Consider the following 21,558-nt stretch of genomic DNA (forward strand, 5'->3'; position numbering starts at 1 on the left):
AACTCTCCATTCGAAAAAATAATGTATCTCCTCCGAATTCTCCACGAAATTCTGTATCTTAAATTTAAAACAAAATGTATTTTCAAACTTCTTTAATACCCATTCGAAATAACACGTATTTTCTATTTCCTCAAACAGACCGTTTACCTTTAATTCTCTGAATGTCATTGGCTTCGACATAACAGCTTCTTCGTCCGTCTTCCTGTCATTAGTTGTGGCCACTTTCTTAGTACACACGACTGTCCCTGAGCACTTGCAGCGTGAGCTTTGTGTACGTTGTACCTGTAACCTTACTCATGCACACGACACAAGTCCCCAAGTTCCGAGCTTTGGTTATAATGATGTGTAGTATGAGAATGAAATGATTACTTTATGTAATTATACAATTTATTTCATATTATGTGTCCATGTTATAATATTTTCATCATTCGTAGTCATACAAATATTGTTGCCAAGCAACTGCGATTTATTTGAATATTAATATGTGTTATATTTTTTGTCGGTAGTTGGTAGGTATAGGCCTAGTAAATACTGTAATGTATTTAAAAACATATTTATTCCCTTATATGTCTATTTCTGTGATGTTTAATCATAATATTGTAATAAAAATTATCTGTGTTTACCCAATGCATAAAAATTCATCAGATTTGTTCCACGTATATTTCTTACGCAGTTACAGAATGAAGGAAGAGGAGGGGTTGGAAGGTCAACGAACTTGAAGGCACAAGTTTGAACAACATCACAAAACTGCAGCTCAGAAGCGAAGTTCGGTCTCCTCCAAACTCAACAATCTTGAACCGAACATAACGCCTGTAATGCTCGACACTACTAGGTAGCTCTTGAAATAAATTTTTATGAGAGTCATAATAAAAAAAATTAGCCAAATATCATTCTGAAAATACCAAAAACAGTATTTCTGTGTATGTTTTTTGTAACGTATACGCCTTGTTCATGGTTGGGTCCTAGAATTGTTCATAGATTTTGTCTTTTGACACGCTTTAGAAGTCCAGAATCTTACACAAATTTCTATCTTCCATGCTCTTATGTTTGACACAATGTGTACCTCTTCATCCACAGCGAGTGACGCAGCCACAGGAGGGAGCTAATAGGGCTAAAGCCCTCTTTCTCACATACAGGAGCTTTTTATTTTTTCAATTTATTAATAACTAATATTCACTGAAATGCAACCAGTGATACCGAACGCAATATTATTTAATTTCAGCTATGTCACATGCGTTTCGAAGGAAACTACATCCAAAATAATGGTATAGAAGCCCTAAATTACTGTAAACAACATGAATTTCCCAATGTATACAAATTATATTGACAATCTTCTACACGTTGCCTATAAATTCCTTTTCAATTCTTTGCGGATGAAGTCATATCTAGAAATACAAACTGAATGGTTTGGCCAATTTCAATATCCACAGAGAAATTACAATAAATGTGGAAGAAAACATTATAACAGTGGCGCAACCATGGGGGTGGGGTTAAATAAAAAAAGGAAAGAAAGGGAGAAACAAGAAAGTCTTTTAATGTCTTGACTTGCCTATACCTATTATTGTGGAAAATCTATGACCTTTGAAACATTACTTTTTAACAGGCGATATGTGAATGGGCTTTCACAACATACTTTTCTTTAAAAAAAGAACTCAAACTTTCGACAATGTTCGAAGTTTTGTAACTTTTATTCAGAGAGTAACTGGAATCACATCTCAGTGAAGTAGTCTGTACTTCGTAAATCACCCACGCTTCACGTAAGGATACAACTATGAAGCTGTAATGTTGCTCCAAGACACTGATTATAAATAGCCCCCGAAACCATATTTCTGGGAGCGCCACTTTATCACAATTTAATACCTTTGAAGTTCTCGACATTTAAACTCTCATTTGTGATTACTGGTATGCTAACTGTGGGTTTAAAGATAAGAAAGGAAACAAAATAAAGTGCTTTATATCATGATGTGTTAAAAAATTTAATGGAAAACACTCCGTAAAAAACGAGGTCAATAATAATAATAATAATAATAATAATAATAATAATAATAATAATAATAATAATAATGATAGTAATAATAATAATAATGATAATTATAATAATGACAATAATGACAATAATAATAATAATAATAATAATAATAATAATAATAATAATAATAATAATAATGGCTTTATTAAATGTAAGTGAGCTTAATAAAGAAAATCTGGAAACAGAAACCAATATGCCATGGTTTAATCCCATCTCAGATAATAATTTATTTAATTTCTATCAAGCACGTCATCTTATTTTAACACCACCAGATTAAAATCCTGGTTGCGCCACTCTCCATACCTCATTAAATTAAACTTTCCCTTTAAATCGCACCCGAAATCTACAGTTGTTAACATCACAGTTACATCAAGAAAACATTGATAATAAACTTGAACATTGATTGTAAGGTCCTTTTCTGGAGGAATACGACCATTTCTTCACACGTCAATCTGTCAACTCACCCTAAACGACGTATGAGTAATAAAGGAATTAATGGAGCCTTCATACCTGTGGGAAGTTCTTCTTGATGAACTTTCTTTTCTCTTCTGTGCCAACAGTGGTAAAAACTGTGCAGCCGAGATGGAGACAAATGTTAATGGCTGCCTGGCCGACGCCACCACTGCCTGCGTGGATCAGCACAGATTCACCTTTTCTTATGTGACCTTTCATTACCAAAGCGTAATAAGCCTGTAAATGAAGAAAACTTATCGTGATTACGTTTACTGTCTTTTGCACCAAAACATATTTTATAAAAATATAGACTATTTCACAAGAAAATTGTATAGGGATAAGGCACATTACGAATTAATAGGCCTAAATATTTTATGTATTTCTTTAATTATGAATTGTAGTCACAACTACAATTGATTTCTTGGCTCAAAGACAACTCAACAGATGTGGCTTTACTTACAGTTCCATATACAACAGGAACAGTGGCTGCATCTTCCAGTGTCCAGTTCTCAGGAACATCCCAAAGGAAATCCTTGTCTGCCACTATCATGGAGGCCAACGCACCATTCCCTGTCATACCCATGACACGCTGACCTCTTCGATCTCGTCCACAAAACTCAAGGCCTCGATTATAATTACACTGTCGACAAAGCAAAATATTTTTAAGACTTTTACAAAGAAAATATTCATGAAATATTGTTTCCTATACGTGAAGAAAGTAATGAATACCTAATAAAATTACATGCGGGTGCTATTTCAGACTAATAATTATGGAAACTTAGTTGAAAACAATTATATAAGCGTGTGTGTATGAACGTAGGTACGAACGCACGCATGTATGTCTGTGTACAGTACACATGCAGACACACACAGATACACATAGATATACACAGACACTCACAGACATTGATCCAACAGCGATACATACGCAGATACATACACTGACCTGACACGCACACTAGTACACATATACTTACAGACACGCACAGACACACATGAAGATACACACACAGACAAACGCACAGATACATGCAGATATTCATTCACAGACATACACGGACAAACGCACAGACACACACAGATACATACAGATACAGGCACAGACACACAGATATACGTGTATATCTGTGTGCAGAAACTAGTACAGATACAAACATACACACAGATACACGCAAACATACGCACAGATGACACAGAAACACACGTAGATACACACACGGACACAGAGTGTTCAGCTCGGATCCCGGCTGGATCATGTATCAGACATGCTTGCATGGCTGGTGTAGACTGCGTCATTATTGATCCGAAACCTCTGGCATATTTTAACTCATACAACTTTGATTAATGATAACGCACACAGTTATTTATATGTCTATTTTATAATGAGGGCTAACCTGTATAAAAGAGTTGTTCATAGTGGTATCCATCTGCAGTCACATATTTTGGATGTTTTGTTTTATGAAATTGTAGATTCACACGTAAAAGTTCAATAAAATAAAAATATAATTGTGTGCATGCTATTGTTAATCAGAGTTATATGACTAAAAATACGCGGGGGTTACAAATCAACAATGAACAGTCTACGACATAAATGATACGCATGTTCCCGGCAAAAGCCGAGATGAACACTCCGTATCTAGGCCTAGTGCAAATCCTGTTAAACCGCACCATCAAAAATGAATCTATTAAGTTCAAAATGGCGTGTTAATAAGCTAAACTGCGTACGATAAATTTTCTTTGGGAAAAACGTAATACGGCGAACGCTAAGCTCCGCCCACGACCCCTTTCCACTTTTCCCCTTCAAGCTCACCACACACTCTACGTGATAGGCTAGTGTTGTGTCGAATGCACATTTCATGTGGGTGGGAATAACATCCCCTACTGGCGTTCGCCGTATTACGTTTTCGCCTTTTCTTTGGTTTCTCTTGCTAATATAAATCCACCATTGCGCCTTTCAGATCACCTTCTAGAGTATGAAGTTTCTGTAATTGAAATAGATCGTTAAATAAAATAGATTCATTTAATATATTAACAAATATAATGTCAGGTTTAATGGCGTAGTCACATACTTACGCATATTAGCTAATTTACAATAGCTTAAATTACACTGTCGGTGAGGGTAAACATATTTTATATTGTTTCAATCTTTAACGTTATGAGACAAAAGCAATTTGTGCTGTGCTTCAGCTAGCAGCTTTATACAATCTGAAGAGAAGATGACCAAATGAAATTTTAATACAGTAAAACATTGAGATTTTCAGCCAAATTTCGTGATCGAAAGCAATTGGAGCTTCATTATGAAAATGACTGTCTAAAGTTCAGAACTAATGCAAAGTTGTACTCGGTAGAATACTCGTATGGAATAACTACTCCTCAGCGGACTATGTAGCAAGTCACACTCACTTCCTCCATCCTGCTTGACGCTTCTATCATCAGTTTGCCTGTTGCCAACATAATGTCACGGAAGTTGAGGGAAGAGTAGTAAATATGTACCAATTCTTCATTAGGTCCCAATTGATCACTGCAACACCACATAGACATTTCTAGTCTCTATAAAATAATATGCAACGGCGAGCTCTTAACATATGTGAAAATAGGATCCGTGTTCCTGCTTTCATAAAAATGTGATTTATGAAACTGAAGTATTGAGAACTACTTCTTAATTAATATTAGAAACTTAGTAACGACAACGATTACGACGAAAATAATTATTATAATGATAATGATAGAAATACTGTTACTGAATATAAACATAGTACTTAATATCAATCAGATGTAGAAGAGATCTATCAATTCTATTGTATTTATTGTCATTCCATGGTATTCGTACATTGCTTCACAGCTAAAATATGGAACATGTAAGAAAAAAGACATTTGGGATAATATAGAAACAATTACGCATCACAAGTAGGGTTGCCATACGTCCTGAAAAAGCGGGATTTTCCTGAATTTTAGCGCATGGAAAAGTGTCCCGCCAGATTTTCAACAAATCGGCAAATGTCCTGAATTTTAAGATTGATTTAAAACTTTCACTGTAGGATCTTTAGGAAGTGTACACGAATTAAATTATTTTATTACCTTTCATCTGTTAAAGACGCTACAAGCTGTCCTACGGTCGTTGCATTTTAGCACCAAAGATTGCTATCATAATTTTCTGAAAGACATTTTAGAATAATTAGCTAATCCAGTCATTGTTAAAATTTTGAGAAAGAAGGAAACAATAGAGTACCTCAGTGGAAAAACCAACGAGTTAGAAATCTCTCTCTTTGTAACTCGTTGGGAAAAACGGCAGATCCCAACCCGCCATCAAAAAGCATGTTTCACTAGAATTGTACACTGGTACGATCTAGTAACATGTTCAGAAACGAGTTGTTGTGTTGGGATATGTCGTTTGGCTGTAATCTGTATTCTTTGCTTCTGCAAAACTGCTTGCCGCGCTCTAGCGTAGTGGAAGATCGGCATACCCAACCAGTCTCAGAATGGCGTCCGTAACGAGCGGAGTGGCTAAGTTGCTGCTGTGAAAGCTAGAAAACGATCACGAACTTCCCAGGATTGGATGAAGAATAAACGAAAAATATGTAGAAATAGAGGGGAAGAATATATAAGTGCATCGCACAAACACGTGTTAAAAAGTGTAGGTGAATTTGGTCTGGTGTTGTCGAATGCCCGAGTCGGTATGCCAATGCAGTAGCCTTACCACCGAACAAAAAGACACGCTCTTTATGGAGTTCTATGATATGGGGGACTACAACAGACAGAACATCTACTTTTTTGGCCTTATTGGAAAATGTATGAAGAGGAAGGCTTATAAAAATACAGAGTGAGTCCAGACTATTCGCAAAGAAACTGGACTTACAAGTACTGTGTTCCTATTAATAATCGGCGAATTTCTGTGTGCCAGAAAGCCCTGTGGTCAATATTTTGTGTGACAGTATGGAGACTACGAACAGTACGAAGTACGCCTATTATTATTATTATTATTATTATTATTATTATTATTATTATTATTATTATTATTATTATTATCATTATTATCATTATCAATTTATTAGTATTAGTACTATTATTATTATTATTATTATTATCATTATTATTATTATTATTATTATTATTATTATTATTATTATTATTATTATACGTGTTTCCTGTGTGAGTTTTACTCGGTATCCCCGTTCTAGGTGAAAACATTAATACGACACCAGCGTCTCCAAAGGCAAGATCAGCGAGTTAGGCATACAAGTCGGCCACACAAAATCAAAGATGAGGACAAAGAAGAGATCAGGAAACATACGGTCAGGGGCGGCTTTCGAAGGGGGGCTGCGGAGCTGCAGCACCCCCAGACATTTGTGGCTCGTGTCTCGTTTTATGTTGTGAAATACATTTTATTATACAGTCTCTATTTAGCGGCTCGAATTTTTTTTTAAGAATTTCGCTCTCATTGACCTGTTCGCAATCGTTAGTGAAGTCACTTCCTCCCCTGGTGCAGCCAGAGCGAAACGAGAGACAAGGACGGATTGGTGAAGCCACTTCCTCTCCTGCTGGCAGTCTCGTCTCGAATGCTTTGCGCGTTAGTTTTACCCCCTGCTGCCCCTCGCCATGAATACAGACGCTGCAAAATTCCCAGCAGTTCGTCAGTAGCGCGCAGTTTTAAATACATTTTCTTTAATGTTGTGAGTATAACAAGTGCAACAATGTTTAATTCTGTATAATATTTACAGTCTATTCAGTTCAGTACCTTAATAATTCAAGAGAAATGTGAAATTAAGTGCCCATCAGTTGAATATCATAATGGAAAGAGCCGCTAAACAAAATAGCCTACAAAGCTCGCATATTTTTTGCTAATTTATCCAGTATCCCTGCTTTCTTCTCTCGATCTCCACACAGTCTGTATTAGATTACTGTGTTTCAAAGACAATGCCATCAGCTGGGGCAACAAGATGGAGTTTTAAAATAAGAACAGTAAATGATGTTCATGAGAAGAAGGAGCCATTGCTAGAATGTTTTCAAACCATAATGGAATTTGAAACGTCTAACAACATCACAATAAAAGAGACAAGCGCCCTGGTGCGTACTCCTGAATTCAATTTTTGGCTCAGTTTTTTCATTTATTGATGTATCATATAGATATAGCCTATTATACAACCAACTACAACATCGCCAGTTAGATTTTATTTATTTTTATTTTATTGGGTTATTTTACGACGCTGTATCAACATCTAGGTTATTTAGCGTCTGAATGATATGAAGGTGATAATGCCGGTGAAATGAGTCCGGGGTCCAGCACTGAAAGTTACCCAGCATTTGCTCGTATTGGGTTGAGGGAAAACTCCGGAAAAAACCTCAACCAGGTAACTTGCCCCGACCGGGATTCGAACCCGGGCCACCTGGTTTCACAGCCAGACGCGCTGACTGTTACTCCACAGTTGTAGACGCCAGTTAGATATTTCTAAGGTTCAAATCTGCATATAAAAAATTAAATTGTGGTTTATTTCACAACACTCGCAACTGCAGGGGTTATATCAGCGTCGCCGGTGTGCCGGAATTTTGTCCCGCAGGATTCTTTTAAATTCCAGTAAATCTACTGACATGAGCCTGTCTCATTTAAACACATTTAAATGTCATCGACCTGGGCCGGGATTGAACCCGTAATCGACTATGCTACCGAGGCCGACTCTGCATATCTAGCTTTCTTAATGCCATACAGACAATACGGAACAGTGCACAGTTGAGCAGCGAGATCTGTGAAAATGAAAACCCTAAAAACCATCGTAAGGTCGAAGGGATTCAGACAAGCGTTGCGGCAGCCAAGGAAGTGTGTGACCTCATTTTCACACAAGCTAACACCCGATTCCAGTTCATAGATCATCTGATATTATCTTCTCTTCTGTGTCTAGAAAAATTTGAATGCTACGAAAGCTCATTTCCTGAAAATGACCTAAATGTATGTGTGAAGCTTTTTCCAATGTTCGATAAAGACAAACTAAAACTCACTGTGTTGTATCAGAGACAAGAATTCAGAAATATCAGTGACGCAGTCAAGCTGTTGCAGTTTCTTCTATCTGAGAACTTGCAGGCCTCATTTTCAGAAGTTGTGGAACTACTACGCATAACTATCACCAATGACATCTTCCGAACCAGAACGTTGCTTTTCGTGTTTGAAGAGAGTAAAATCCTATCTCAGAAATACGATGAGAGAAGAGAGACTGACCGCATTAGCTATGTTTTCCATTGCAAAGACTATGTTAAACGACATATCGAATTTTAATAAGGCGCATGGAACTAATCTTTAAATAAGGCAAGTTGCATGGTTTATTTTTGTATGCAGCCCCCTGAATTCAATACGCACGAGACGCCACTGCATACGGTCATTTCCAAAGTACCAATCACATTACAGCAGATCAAGAACCCCAAATAAGACGTACAGCTCAAGTATCCACTCTATTCGGGAAATGTTTAATTTTTATGAACGTCACTGTGTAAAGATGAACCTGAGATTATTGGACTCAGTTATACGTATGGCCATCAAGATGAGTGGATAAAAGTAAACACAAAAAGAAGGGGTCGATAACCAAGCACAGTGATCACTTTCAACCTCAGGCACCCAAGTGGCCACTGCATCAAGCTGTCCAAGTATAATGACCTAAAGAAGCTCTTACCACTGATTCCTCCTGTTTATTATGACTTTTACAGAAATTTTAAGACTGTAAATGACACAAGTATGGGTGAAAACATCGAATTCATTGATGATGAGACAGGTTTGCGTAGTCATATATATGCCTGTAATGCTATCTTCAATTTTGAATGGATACTGATACACTATGTTTATATCTATGTCACTACCGATTTGCAGTCGTATTTGTACATCTGTCTTGTTTCCTATAAACCAGGTTCGATATATGTATGTCCTATACATCAGTAGTAATTTACAATAAACTTTAACTGCAATTATCTCACAATGTCTTTGAGTTGGGATCTGCCGTTTTTCCGCTGAGGTACTCAAAATTGCTCTATCACTTCTCTTGAGTATTTACAAAAATGGTTAAATCCTTTCATTCATCTCAAATGTTTCAAATGGTTGCTCTTGAAGGAAGTACCAACTTGGGGGTGGACATATAGAAGGCACTGTTAAATATTTATTGAAGCATGGTTACAAAGTTGATGAATAATCACTATGTTTAATAAAGTTAGTGAGAGAACTGAATGATCGTGACTCTGACAGTAATTTCATGAAAAAACTAGCTAGTGATAAATGAGTGGAATTTTTCAGTTCTTGTAAAAATAGTGAGCAATATTCAGAATTACTAAAGATTGTCCAGTTCTATTTCTGTTTACCTGCCCATAGTGCATATGTGGAAAGAATCTTTTCTATCGTGAATGCAGAATGGACAGATGACAAGAAGAGGGTAAAGATTCAATCCAATAGAGCAATTCTAATGGTGCAATATAATTTTAAACACCTGTCATATTTGCAATTTTATTAATATTTCATGCAAAGTAATGTGTTGCTGAAGAAGATTTATCTTCAGAAAAATATGACTGGGTTAAAATTAAGCATGAAGTAACGAACTGAATCATAAATTAAATTGTATAATTGTGCAGTATTAATATGTTATTTGTTGCACATTGTAAAGTTTCTATGTATTTTTTGTAAGACCGTACTAAACAAAATTAGCCGAATTACAATATGTTGCGATGGACGGTTGTAGTCCTGAATTTTTGCCTCACCCTTATGGCAACCCTAATCACAAGAGAACAGGTTTTATTACACGAAGGAGAATCAATGGAAATAAATTTTTCTAATTAAATGCAGGACCGTAGGTATAATATATAGTTCAATTTTTAATAGCCGTTTCAGTTTTATATTGGATTAATGTAATTTTATAATATGTAGTACGTTTTACTAATGGAAATGATACGGTAGGTACCTAGTACCAAGCAACAAACTTCCGAAGTCACAATGACATGTAAAGAAAACTGTTCAAACATAATAAACCAATCGTCTCTCTGCCTTTCGTCCAAAAAAGTCTGCATGAAGAATAGGATATTTTGTAAAACTATAAAATTTATGATTTTCAGTTGTTAGCATCAAACTCTATGAACCTTGGTTCCTTTATATCACATTAAGATAAGTGTTCTTGGTAGAAAACTGCTATTGCTATGACTACTCCTTTCAGAACTTCCCAGCTATATGCAGTCTGCTTTTGAATTCTCTACTGACAGTGGAACTTATTTTGTCTCACGTCTATAAAATGTTTTCATTACAAATATCTACAGTACTTTATTGGAAAATCACATCTGCACATTTTCCGACAAATTTAAGTACTGAGAAGCTCGAGCAGTTCATGCCACTATTAATTTCAGATATTATGTTAGATCATAAATGATCTCAGTTGTTTTTAAGTATGAGATGAAGGTGATAATGCCGGTGAAATGAGTCCGAGGTCCAGCACCGACAGTTACCCAGCATTTGCTCAATTTGGGTTGAGGGAAAATCCCGGAAAAAACCTCAACCAGGTAACTTGCCCCGACAGGGATTCGAACCCGGGTCACCTGGTTTCGCGGCCAGACACGCTAGCCGTTACTCCACAGGTGTGGACATCTCAGTTTTAAATATATTCAATATATTTAAATAATTTCCCTAGTTTCTTTTATTATTGCTTTTTTGTATATTCTAATATAATGCTGTATTCACAACCACCACAAAATTTAAGTGACAAATGACACAGAAAGTACTAACAACAACGAATTTGGGGTCTTGTAGTTGGAGAAATATTTTCTCAAATTGGTTATGTTTGGTGCACATAATGGTCTTGAGTGAAGAAATTGAAACAAGTGTTGGAACAAAACAGCTCAACCATACCTGTTAGGATCCAAATTTCCTTGTATCCACTTAATGCTAGAGAGGTCTCCTCGGGTAGTAACACCAGCATAGGCGTGAGGGACGGGCACGGAGTCTGCGAGCTTCAGTGGAAGATGTCTGTACGATCCCCACTGCCCATTACTGAACACATTTATTGCAAGATTTTTCTTCAGCTGTTGGCAGTACACAGGCAAGTTTAGATTAAATGGTGGTGCTGACTCATCCATAATGAAAATACATCTGAAACAGACCAATGAAAATATTTTTATATTAAATTCGGATTAAATTTAAATTTCCTTTAGAAAATCAAACTATGTAGTGACGAGACTCTTCCATCATAAATTATTGTCTGAAAAAAAGTATGTATGTATGTATGTATGTATGTATGTATGTATGTATGTATGTATGTATGTATGTATGTATGCATGCATGCATGCATGCATGTGTGCATGTATGTGTGTGTCTCTGTGTGTATGTATGTATGTATGTATGTATGTATGTATGTATGTATGTATGTATGTATGTATACTTGCCTCGAAAACATGACGGCCTCTCTTCTTGGAATTGGTAATCCCTCATAAACCCCCATCCTCCACTCAACCCCTAGCCGCATGACAGAAATACAATAGATCCCAGCATTGCCAAGTTTAAGTCATTGCTTCTACCTATTGGGTTCACCCGTTCTCAGTGTCTTTTTAGACATTTCTCGACGTGTTGTTTTATACCGTTGTGCACTTCAATATGTCTAATTTATTCCGGCCATGATTAATGAGTGTTGGAGCAGATGATCCGCAGCCAGGCCTCCTGATTCACCTGAAGATTACGACAAGAACAAATAACACCGTCGAAGAAAACAGAATATCTTATTTGCAGAGGAGCGTAGCTAAGAAAACAAAGTGTTAAAATTGTGTTTAACGTTAGAAATTCTATCCGTAGAGTAATCGAAAGTTGAGGCAGTTTGATAAGTACAAATCTTAATCACTTAACATCGGACGCAACCGGCGGAGTTGGTAAAAAAAATATATAGAAATTAAGAATTACGGTTCACCAACTAAAGAGAAAAATAAACTAAAACAGAATTCGGTGAGATAGACGATTTTATGCGTGATTTACTTCGCCGAACAGTATGTGGACAGTACGCGAAAGAGATATTGCCAACATACTTGCGGAAATATTCTGGCCTGATTTGTATAATATGTTTAAGAATGCAGAAAAATTTTCATTCGATTCTATCCAACACTTTCGGAATTACCAGGAAAATGTTTTTTTTAAGGAAGATAGTTTGCGAAGAAGAAAAAAAAGGTCATGCCGTTTTCCACTTAACAAAATCATAACTTCAGAACTAATACAGATCCACTGGCGTAGCTCAGTTGGCTGAGTTGACTGCCGATCCGAAGTTGCACTCGGACGTGGGTTTAGTTCCCGCTTTGGCTGATTTATCTGATTTGGGTTTTTCCGAGGTTTTTCTCAACAGTAAGGCGAATGTAAGGTAATCTACAGCGAATCTTCGGCCTCATCTCGCCAAATGTCATTTTACTATCACCAATCCCATCGACACTAAATAACCTAGTAATTGATACAGCGTTGTTAAATAACTAAAAAAACTAATACAGGTTGTTTTACCTGAATGAACTTCAATAGTTGATGTAGAAATTTAAACTTTATATTAGGCCTATATTTTACATAACAGAATTTTAAGGTATAAGAAGTGTACAGTTACCCTGAAAAAGAATGAGACGATTCTTGGTCGTCGGAAGTTAAAGTTCTACAGCGCGGTTCACTCGATATCGACGTAGGGATACATAACATGACAGATAGTACAAGAATTGTTACAAGGAACACAACAAGGACAAGGACCAGAATAAGGACCACGAAGAAGACTGCCATTTAAGGCCAGGATTTCACAACATAGCTCGAGTCCCAAAATATCATTGCTTCACTGTACCGAATGGCAAATGCCTGCTAAGGGATCTACATTCTGGACTGCTGCTATCACTGTCTTGTCTCGGTAGCTCATATAGTAGCGTGCCGGTTCCATTATATAACCGAAACGTCTCGTGTTCGATCCCAGGTAAAACTTTTTTTTTTATTGAGGTGTAATTAATTTGTTCAGAGTTCCTCGACTGTCTAATTTGTCGAAAAATATGGAATAATTTACGCCCAATTTCTGGGTCTTACAAGTGGGCTGAACCTCGTCAAAAAAAATAAATCTTACTTGGAAGTTAAAAGTATGCTTCCTCAAACAAAAATCATAAGAAACAAAAAGAGACCTGTTAACTTAAAATCTTGTCCACATGCCATCAGCTTCTATTACAGCTCCAAGTCGATCCGGCATGGATGTCACGAGATTGTGGAATAAGTTCTGATCCCCGGCGAGATCTTCCCAGGTGTCAACAACTTGATCCCACAATTCGTCTCGATTTCGAGGGCGTCGGTGGGCATAGGTGGCTATCCTTCTCTTTTTCAATTCCGCCCATAAATTTTCGATGACATTCAAATCAGGTGACTTCGGAGGCCAATTAATGATTTCGATCTCGGGTCTCCTTTGAAACCACCTTTGAATGCTTGCAGCATAGTGCACGGGATGGTTATCCTGCTGGAACAGCAATGTTCCTTCGGGAAAACGTTTTCGGGCGGAGGGAAGGAATATATTTTCCAGAATGTGCTCGTAAGTTTCCGCATTAAACCGGCCATCGATGCGTTCTATAACGCCAGGTCCATCGTAAGACATCCACCCCCAACACGATATGCTAAAGCGCCCCGATGTTTCACGTCGGTGCACATAGCGCTGGTCATGTCGGAGACCATCCTCACGATAGACACGGACAGGACCTTCGTAATCACTCGAGATAGTTGTTTCGTCGGAGAAAATTACATTTCTCCAATCGAAATTCACTCGATTGGTAGCGAAGGCAAGACGGTCGACAGCTTGTGCTTCCCTCAATATTTCCATTTGCGCAGCCCTCCGGCTCCTAATACCGCGGTTCCTCAACCTGCTGATCACAGTCTGTGAAGAGCCGGGAAAGTTAGATGCTGCTCTTATTTCGTTAGCAGTCAGAAAGGGGTCCTGTCGAACTGTCTCGAATAAAAGAGCATCCTCTTCCAATGAAGAAATCCGCGGACGCCCAGGAATAGGGCGATTTTCGACCGCCCCAAAATTTTGGTAACGATGAACCCATCTCGCGGCTGTACTTCCAGGAACACCGACCAAACGGCCAGCAGATCTAGCCCCATATCCAGCCTCAACTAGAGCTATAACTCGCTGTCTCATGTCACGTCGGTTCGCCATTACGATGAGAAATGAGAGATGACGATAATACTTTAGTGTAGACAATGACTATTTAACATGATATAGAATTATTGAAATAAGAGGCATCTTGCATAGTAAGAGTTAATAAATCAACCCTAAATTAAATATCTAAATAACAGGATATAACAGGAAGTCCAATTGTTGCGAAACTAATCAAATTAAATCTAATTACATTAAATAAACAAACCCCAAGTTATGACACCACATTGCTACAGCTAAATTGTATGTTATTAACATAAGCATTGAATAGGTCCGTGGTTGTGCGTTGGGCGACAAAACCAAACATCGAAAGTTTGAATCTTGCCGAGGAATGTAACTTCTTGCTTTTTATAATGTAAATCAGACTTATAACTACAATAATTCATATTTCTTACATTATTTATTAATATTTATAGCCAACATTGAATTTGTAAAGAAAAGACTTTAGAAATCTCATATGGAATTTGTGATCTGTAGTGACATAAACATAGATTATCTCTCGGAACTTTTCAGTAAAAGTAAATTAAATTCACTCCTTGAAACCGGAAACCTTATTCGTAGGGTCATTTTCCCATAGCATACAAGCTGAAGTAACACAGCCATTGATAAACGTTTTGTACACAGAATTAGACTGAATTCCTATTCGACAGAACCTATAATCAATGGCTTGTCTGACCATGATAAACAAATCCTATGTGTTTCCAATGTCACTGAACAATTTCAAAATATTAATTTAAAAACTAAGAAAGTATCGTAATTGCTGTATCTAGTGATTATTTACATTTATGTCTACAAAATGAATCTTGGAAAAACATATATGATACTGGTACTACTGATATTAAGAGTAAATATATTGAATTTTTCACTTAATTTCATAATCACTTCAGTGGATGTTCTCCACTCAATGTTGTGAAAAAATTCTAAAGTTAAAACATGTAGATAACGCAGGGACTTCAAAATCTCATGTATTAAAAAGAAGAATCTATGTGTAATGAGTTGCAATGTAATGATCTTCATGTTCTTAAATACTGCAAGAAGTACAGTGTAATTTATCAAAAATTATGAAAGAGGGAAATAGAATATATTTGAGTAGAAAAGTACAAAATTCAGATAATGCAATTAAACCTATTCGGAATATTATTAAATTTAAACTTGTAGATATCCTAAGAAAGAAAATATTTTTTCATTAAAACCATTGATTATAAAGTAGAGGATCCCAAATCTATTGCAAATTCTTTTAACGTATTATAGTATATAGTACAGAAATATTATTGACAACTTAAACATTCAAGATTTTGCAAAAGATACTGCAATTGGTTACTTAACAGATGTATTTAATAATTATTATTAATATATGTAATTAGTCAATAAGTGCAACAGTGCTTATACATTCAATCATAACATGAATAAAATTGAATGCAAACACGTAGATAAAATAGTTAAAATTAACTGCAGGGGTGAGAATGAAATAATCCAAAGCCATACTTTTAACAAAAATTGTTTTTTGCGAGTGCATTTCTTACACATATGGGAAAGCTATTAATAAATTATTGTAATAATTACTCAACAAATGACATAGCCTAAGGACTCTAAACCTTTGTGAAAGTTTGTCTATTATTATATATATATTTTTTAATTTCATTTTAATTGTTAGTTTTTAATATATATATGCATTTACATTGTATATATGTGTGTGTATAAATGCATTCATTAGATTAACGTTTATAATATTATAACTTGTAATTTTGTATTGTTTGCGATCATTAACACTTAATCTCAGGACTTTGTAAAACTATATTTCAACGTGACTTAGCTATTTCAACGTTATTTAGACAAAAAAAAAATTGTTGTGTAGACTAAGAATCGAACTCGCACTCTTCTACACAACACGCAGAAGTCTTACCGTCTGAGCTATGGAAACGACATGAAAGCTTTCCTTTCTGTGCGGAGTGTCGATCTAGTCATGAAGGTCCATTGTCGATTTAACTACACGATTTATGTAGATATTTATCTTTTATTTACGTAATATTATCATATTTTTTGCAGTTATTTAATTGAATTTCGGAACGATGCTCGTAACAAACCAAATAGCCTGAATTTAAGTAACTCAATATTCTATATCTTGTGTATCGGTGCTCTGGTCTCCGATCATGCGCAGTGTCTTACATCTGAGACTTAGGAATATTCAATCGTCTCATCCTTTTCCAGGGAAACTGTACATGCCCCCTTAAATAATTCAATCATATTTCGTATCTTATAACGTTTCTTAGGCCTACAGAAAATTTGCATCGAATCAGCAACTAAACTGGCAGAGAAACAAATATATTCTTTTGTGCTTTAATATGATTTTCGTGTTATGAAAAAATGATGTAAGAGGAATAAATTTATCCATGACTGGTATCTAAACTGGTCTTTATTTCACCATTCTTAGCAACCTAAATAATGACATTATTCACAGCAGTGAATTAAATGTTTTTAAATCACTCTCTGCATGACAACCAACATATTAGCAATAATAGAATGAATATATATGAACTTCTTCGCCAACAACACATTACAAAGAAAAGACCTACAATTTAAAATTAAATTTACATACCAGTAATGAATAAAATATTGTATAGCACACTAGAGTAAACAGATTTTATGCGCTCGTGGAAATTATCACCCAAGGCGAAACGGATAAAATCTAATTTTACTATCTTGTACTATAAATTGCTATTCAATGATCACAGTTTCCGAAAATTTTACCAGCGCAACATCCTTAATTAAGTATAAAATTCTGGAACTTTAATAACATGAGAATTTAACACTTATTATACAATTCTGCATTTCTTTGTTTATTTAGGCAAAACATGTTAGTGAAAATATAAATATAAAGTGTTTTTAAAATAAGTTTGTTCATTTTTATACCAAATTTGTTTTAGTAATTATAAATTAAGGTATATTTACAAAGATAATATAGTCTCGCTGAAAATCGCGATTTCACGGAACACAGTTTGAAAAACGTTCGCAAATCACAATGACTTCAAGAATTGGCAACTCGGCTAAGGGTTTATCCCTTGCGCGTGCCTGCAGTTAACTGGTGAAGGGGATGAGGGAAGGTCGTCATGTTTTCGTGCGAAGTATATGTATGTATGTATGTATGTATGTATGTATGTATGTATGTATGTATGTATGTATGTATGTATGTATGTATGTATGTACGTATATTTAACCAATGGCTGATACTTGACTTACGTCATTCACCCATATGAAACCAGTTATGTAGACCAATTTACCAACAGAGTCGTTGCCCAGGGTGCGCCATAGGAGGCTAGTTTATACCCGCAATGAGATGATTATGGAGATTTGTTGGGATGGCACATGGGAACCGGGGATTCCCGGAAAAAAACCCTGTGTTACCTGGACCACGGTCTTGCCCAAGACAAGTTATAAAGCGGAGCTATACCGGGGATCGAATCCGGGTCCAGAGGATTATAAGTCCAGCGCACTAGCCGCGAGACCACCGTGGCGGCTACATTTTAATTATATTAAAATACCTATTCTCTAATAAATTATTGTTGAAATTATGTTTATGTCCTACGTACGTGCAATACGAAGTTCGTTATTCAATATACAGAGTGTGTTGCAAAACTAAACCGAAAGAAACATAGTAAGTGGTATTTGTGAATTAATTATTTTATTTATATTTTAGTGGGTTATTTTACGACGCTTTATCAACATCTTAGGTTATTTACCGTCTGAATGAGATAAATGTGATAATGCCGGTGAAATGAGTCCGGGGTCCAGCACCGAAAGTTACCCAGCATTTTCTCATAGTGGGTTGAGAGAAAACCCCGGAAAAAACCTCAACCAGGTAACTTGTCCCGACTGGGAATCGAACCCGGGCCACCTGGTTTCGCGGCCAGACGCGCTAACCGTTATTTCACAGGTGTGGGTCATCCTAATTATCTTTTGGGATATTGTGAAAAGCGTGTGGAAACCCCACTATGACTAGGCACTTGATAACAACATTAAATCTCCTTAAGCAAGAGGTTGTAGAACTTTCAGGTACCGTGCTAGATGCATACAGGCATTGGCGCTTTAATTTGCCTTAACACATTAAGACTAAACTATAGTTAGTTTTATGGATTACCGATTTACAGGGGACATTTTTATCGACTAGAAGGTAGAAATGAAATCAGCATATGTTTAAATAAAATAGCCTAATGGATTTGAATGCCAATTCTGAAAATGTAATTCTTTATCCTTCTTATCATGTTGAAAGGAATCACTCATAGTTATGCGGAGAAAATTCTTTGGATAACAAACCAAAATTACACCAAAATGTTTTGTAGTTTAATAATTGAACTGAACTATAACATCTAATTATTAATAAACAAAACACACTTAATGTAACAAGACAGGTAAAGAAATCAAAATGCAAAGAAACAAAGCTTACAAGAGACGTTCAAACAGGCGGCCCCGACTTCAAGGCACAACTCATATCGCTTTTGAATCAATTTTCTCAATCTATGAAATAAAAGTGACAAATTATTGTAATCGTTTTACGGAGCAAAAATTCGTTCCATTATATCTTCCCTAGTTTTCAGTGGCTGTGTGTAAGTAAGCGCAACAGTAATGTAATGTGCCCCCACTATAATAAATCCAGGAGTGTGAAGTCAGGTGACCTCGTAGGACAAGTAACAAGATAATCACGATAATCCACCTGTCACGATAATCAACATGTCGTTGAGATATCTTCTAAATTGATGGTTGAAGTGAGCAGGTGCATCATCGTTGTGGAATCAAATCTTTAATCTTAAATCATTCGGTCCATTCTCTTACAGGTGTAGCAGATTGTTCTCCAAAAAAAATAGTGGTAATTCTGACAGTGAGGAAGGATGTAGAATCTAACGGTGGAATCGGAAAAGATATCTGTCCGTAAGTTTATTCCTCCGTCTTCCTAAGCTCAAAATTAGAACCGAACTTGAATACTTTTTATCCCAATTCAATATAAGGAATAAGAAATGTCATGTCGGTCAACGTTCAGTATGATCTAAATCCCACACGATATTTCGGTTAAGTTTTGTAAAATGCTATATTTTGTCTCAGCCTCCAGTAAAAATAGATTATTTGAGTTAAGATGAAGTGAATTGCTTTCGACGTGCACTGTGCATGGCTTTGTTTCATTTAAATAATGATTCTGATAAAAATAATTATGTTATCTGCGTACTTACAGAAATTAAAACACATCATTCACAGTAGTTTCATTTTTAAAACTGGTTATTTCACAACGTTGAATTAACTACGTGGTTACCTAGTGTCGATGGTGTTTGTCTCGGTAAAATTCAAGATGTTTCATGTTCAGTGACCCAGCTTCAAGTTGGCACTACACATCAATTGTGGATGGGATGAGGAATGTGATACCATTGTTATGTGGCCAGTACAACATAATACGTGTATATTTTACATTGAGTGGCAAATAAGAACCGATAGTTATGCTGATGCCCAGCGTGCTTTTAGAAGAATTTGGTGATGTACATGGTTGAGGAAGAGCTCCTTCATGCAAAACGGTATGTCGATGGGTCCAACAGTAGCGACAAAATGGATCAATTGTAAACAAATAAAATCCTCACTCAAAAACTGTCAGAACCTCTGAGAATATTGAATATGTGCAAGTCCCTATGGTGTGGGGTCCTAGTAGTTCTGTGTGACATCATGCAGACGTGGCAAAAACTTGTGGTTCCAACAAGATGGTGCCATAGTCCACACTGCGCGTCTGAGTATGGACACGCTGCTAGGATTATTTCCGGTATGCCGTAATTTCTCGTTTCAGAGATACATCACCCTGGCCGTCTCGATCCCCCGACCTGACTGCTCCTGGTTTCTTTTTATGGGGCTATTCGAAAAAAAAAGTTTTTTTCCGGTAGATTCTGCAATATAGACGACTTGAAATCACGCATTCGTGAGGAAATTGGCAACATCGGCCCCCAGCTTCTCGAAAGAGCAATGGGAATATTTCGCAAGGGATTGACAGAATGCATTGAAAAGGTTGATGGACATCTGGAGGAAATTAATCTCTAGAAAATAACATCCAAATATGTTTCTAACAATATCTAGGAAGATATTTCTTCAATTTAACATATTTAAGAGTCACTGAAAATGTGCCACCTATAGTATTTGACGAGATGGGTCCAAGAATTCGCAATGGGATTACCTAATATCCGCCTTGCAGTTGGAAACAAACTCGGGAAAAACCGAACAAAGTAAACAGTCCAAGCAGAATTCGATTTGACACCCGAGCACAGTCTTGGAGCATGAGTTTCATTCATTACACCTAGACCACACCATTGGCTCCAGCTCTTCAAGTTAAATTTTTAGAGACAATTTACATAAAAAGTAAGTTATGTGATAGTGATTATTTTAGACACAGGGCTCAAGAGACACTAAAATGATACAGTGTGACTTACTTGACACGTTCGCCACCAGGTTCCTTGCGGATGCAGTTCACGAGGCCAAGAATGCCATTGAGAGGTTCACCCTGTGCCACTAGAATGACGCGTTGTTTGGCACTGCTTTTGACAGCTGCTTGCACTCGTGGTAGCCATTCGTAATTATTTTCACTCACGTTGATTACAATTGCATCATCTGCTACTGTTCTCTGCAAAGTTAAGCACCAACTTCAGCCTTAATTTTGAAGGACACAAACAAGACTTAAAGACTTAAACTGTATTGTTTGTTGAAGTAGAGGAATTGGTACAACGAACAGTGCATTTGTCTACTTCTTGCCTTATATTCTGCTTATTACTAACCATGCACAGGTTCACGAATCACTTATAATTAATTAATTTCATCCATACCGAGATAAAATGTAACACCTATGTAATCCGTTGTAAAAAATATAAACAAAGTTGACAGCTTACCATGAATAGCCAATGTCAGTAA

The 21,558-nt window shown here is 36.4% G+C and overlaps 1 protein-coding gene across 5 annotated transcripts in view; it reads right to left on the bottom strand.

Annotated features, from left to right (window-relative positions):
• LOC138696406 (fatty acid synthase-like) overlaps window positions 1-21,558 on the bottom strand; it is a 142,223-nt gene that overhangs the window by 23,220 nt on the left and 97,445 nt on the right. For all 5 annotated transcript variants that reach the window (XM_069821332.1, XM_069821334.1, XM_069821333.1 and 2 more), the window contains exons 21-25: window positions 21,084-21,274; window positions 11,343-11,582; window positions 4,886-5,003; window positions 2,943-3,122; window positions 2,540-2,719 (exon numbers count right to left, since the gene is read on the bottom strand). In XM_069821332.1, the coding sequence (XP_069677433.1) occupies window positions 2,540-2,719; window positions 2,943-3,122; window positions 4,886-5,003; window positions 11,343-11,582; window positions 21,084-21,274 (909 nt within the window). The remainder of the gene's footprint in view (window positions 1-2,539; window positions 2,720-2,942; window positions 3,123-4,885; window positions 5,004-11,342; window positions 11,583-21,083; window positions 21,275-21,558) is intronic.

This window comes from Periplaneta americana, chromosome 3 (genome assembly GCF_040183065.1).
Source record: "Periplaneta americana isolate PAMFEO1 chromosome 3, P.americana_PAMFEO1_priV1, whole genome shotgun sequence".
Taxonomy (NCBI): Eukaryota; Metazoa; Arthropoda; class Insecta; order Blattodea; family Blattidae; genus Periplaneta; species Periplaneta americana.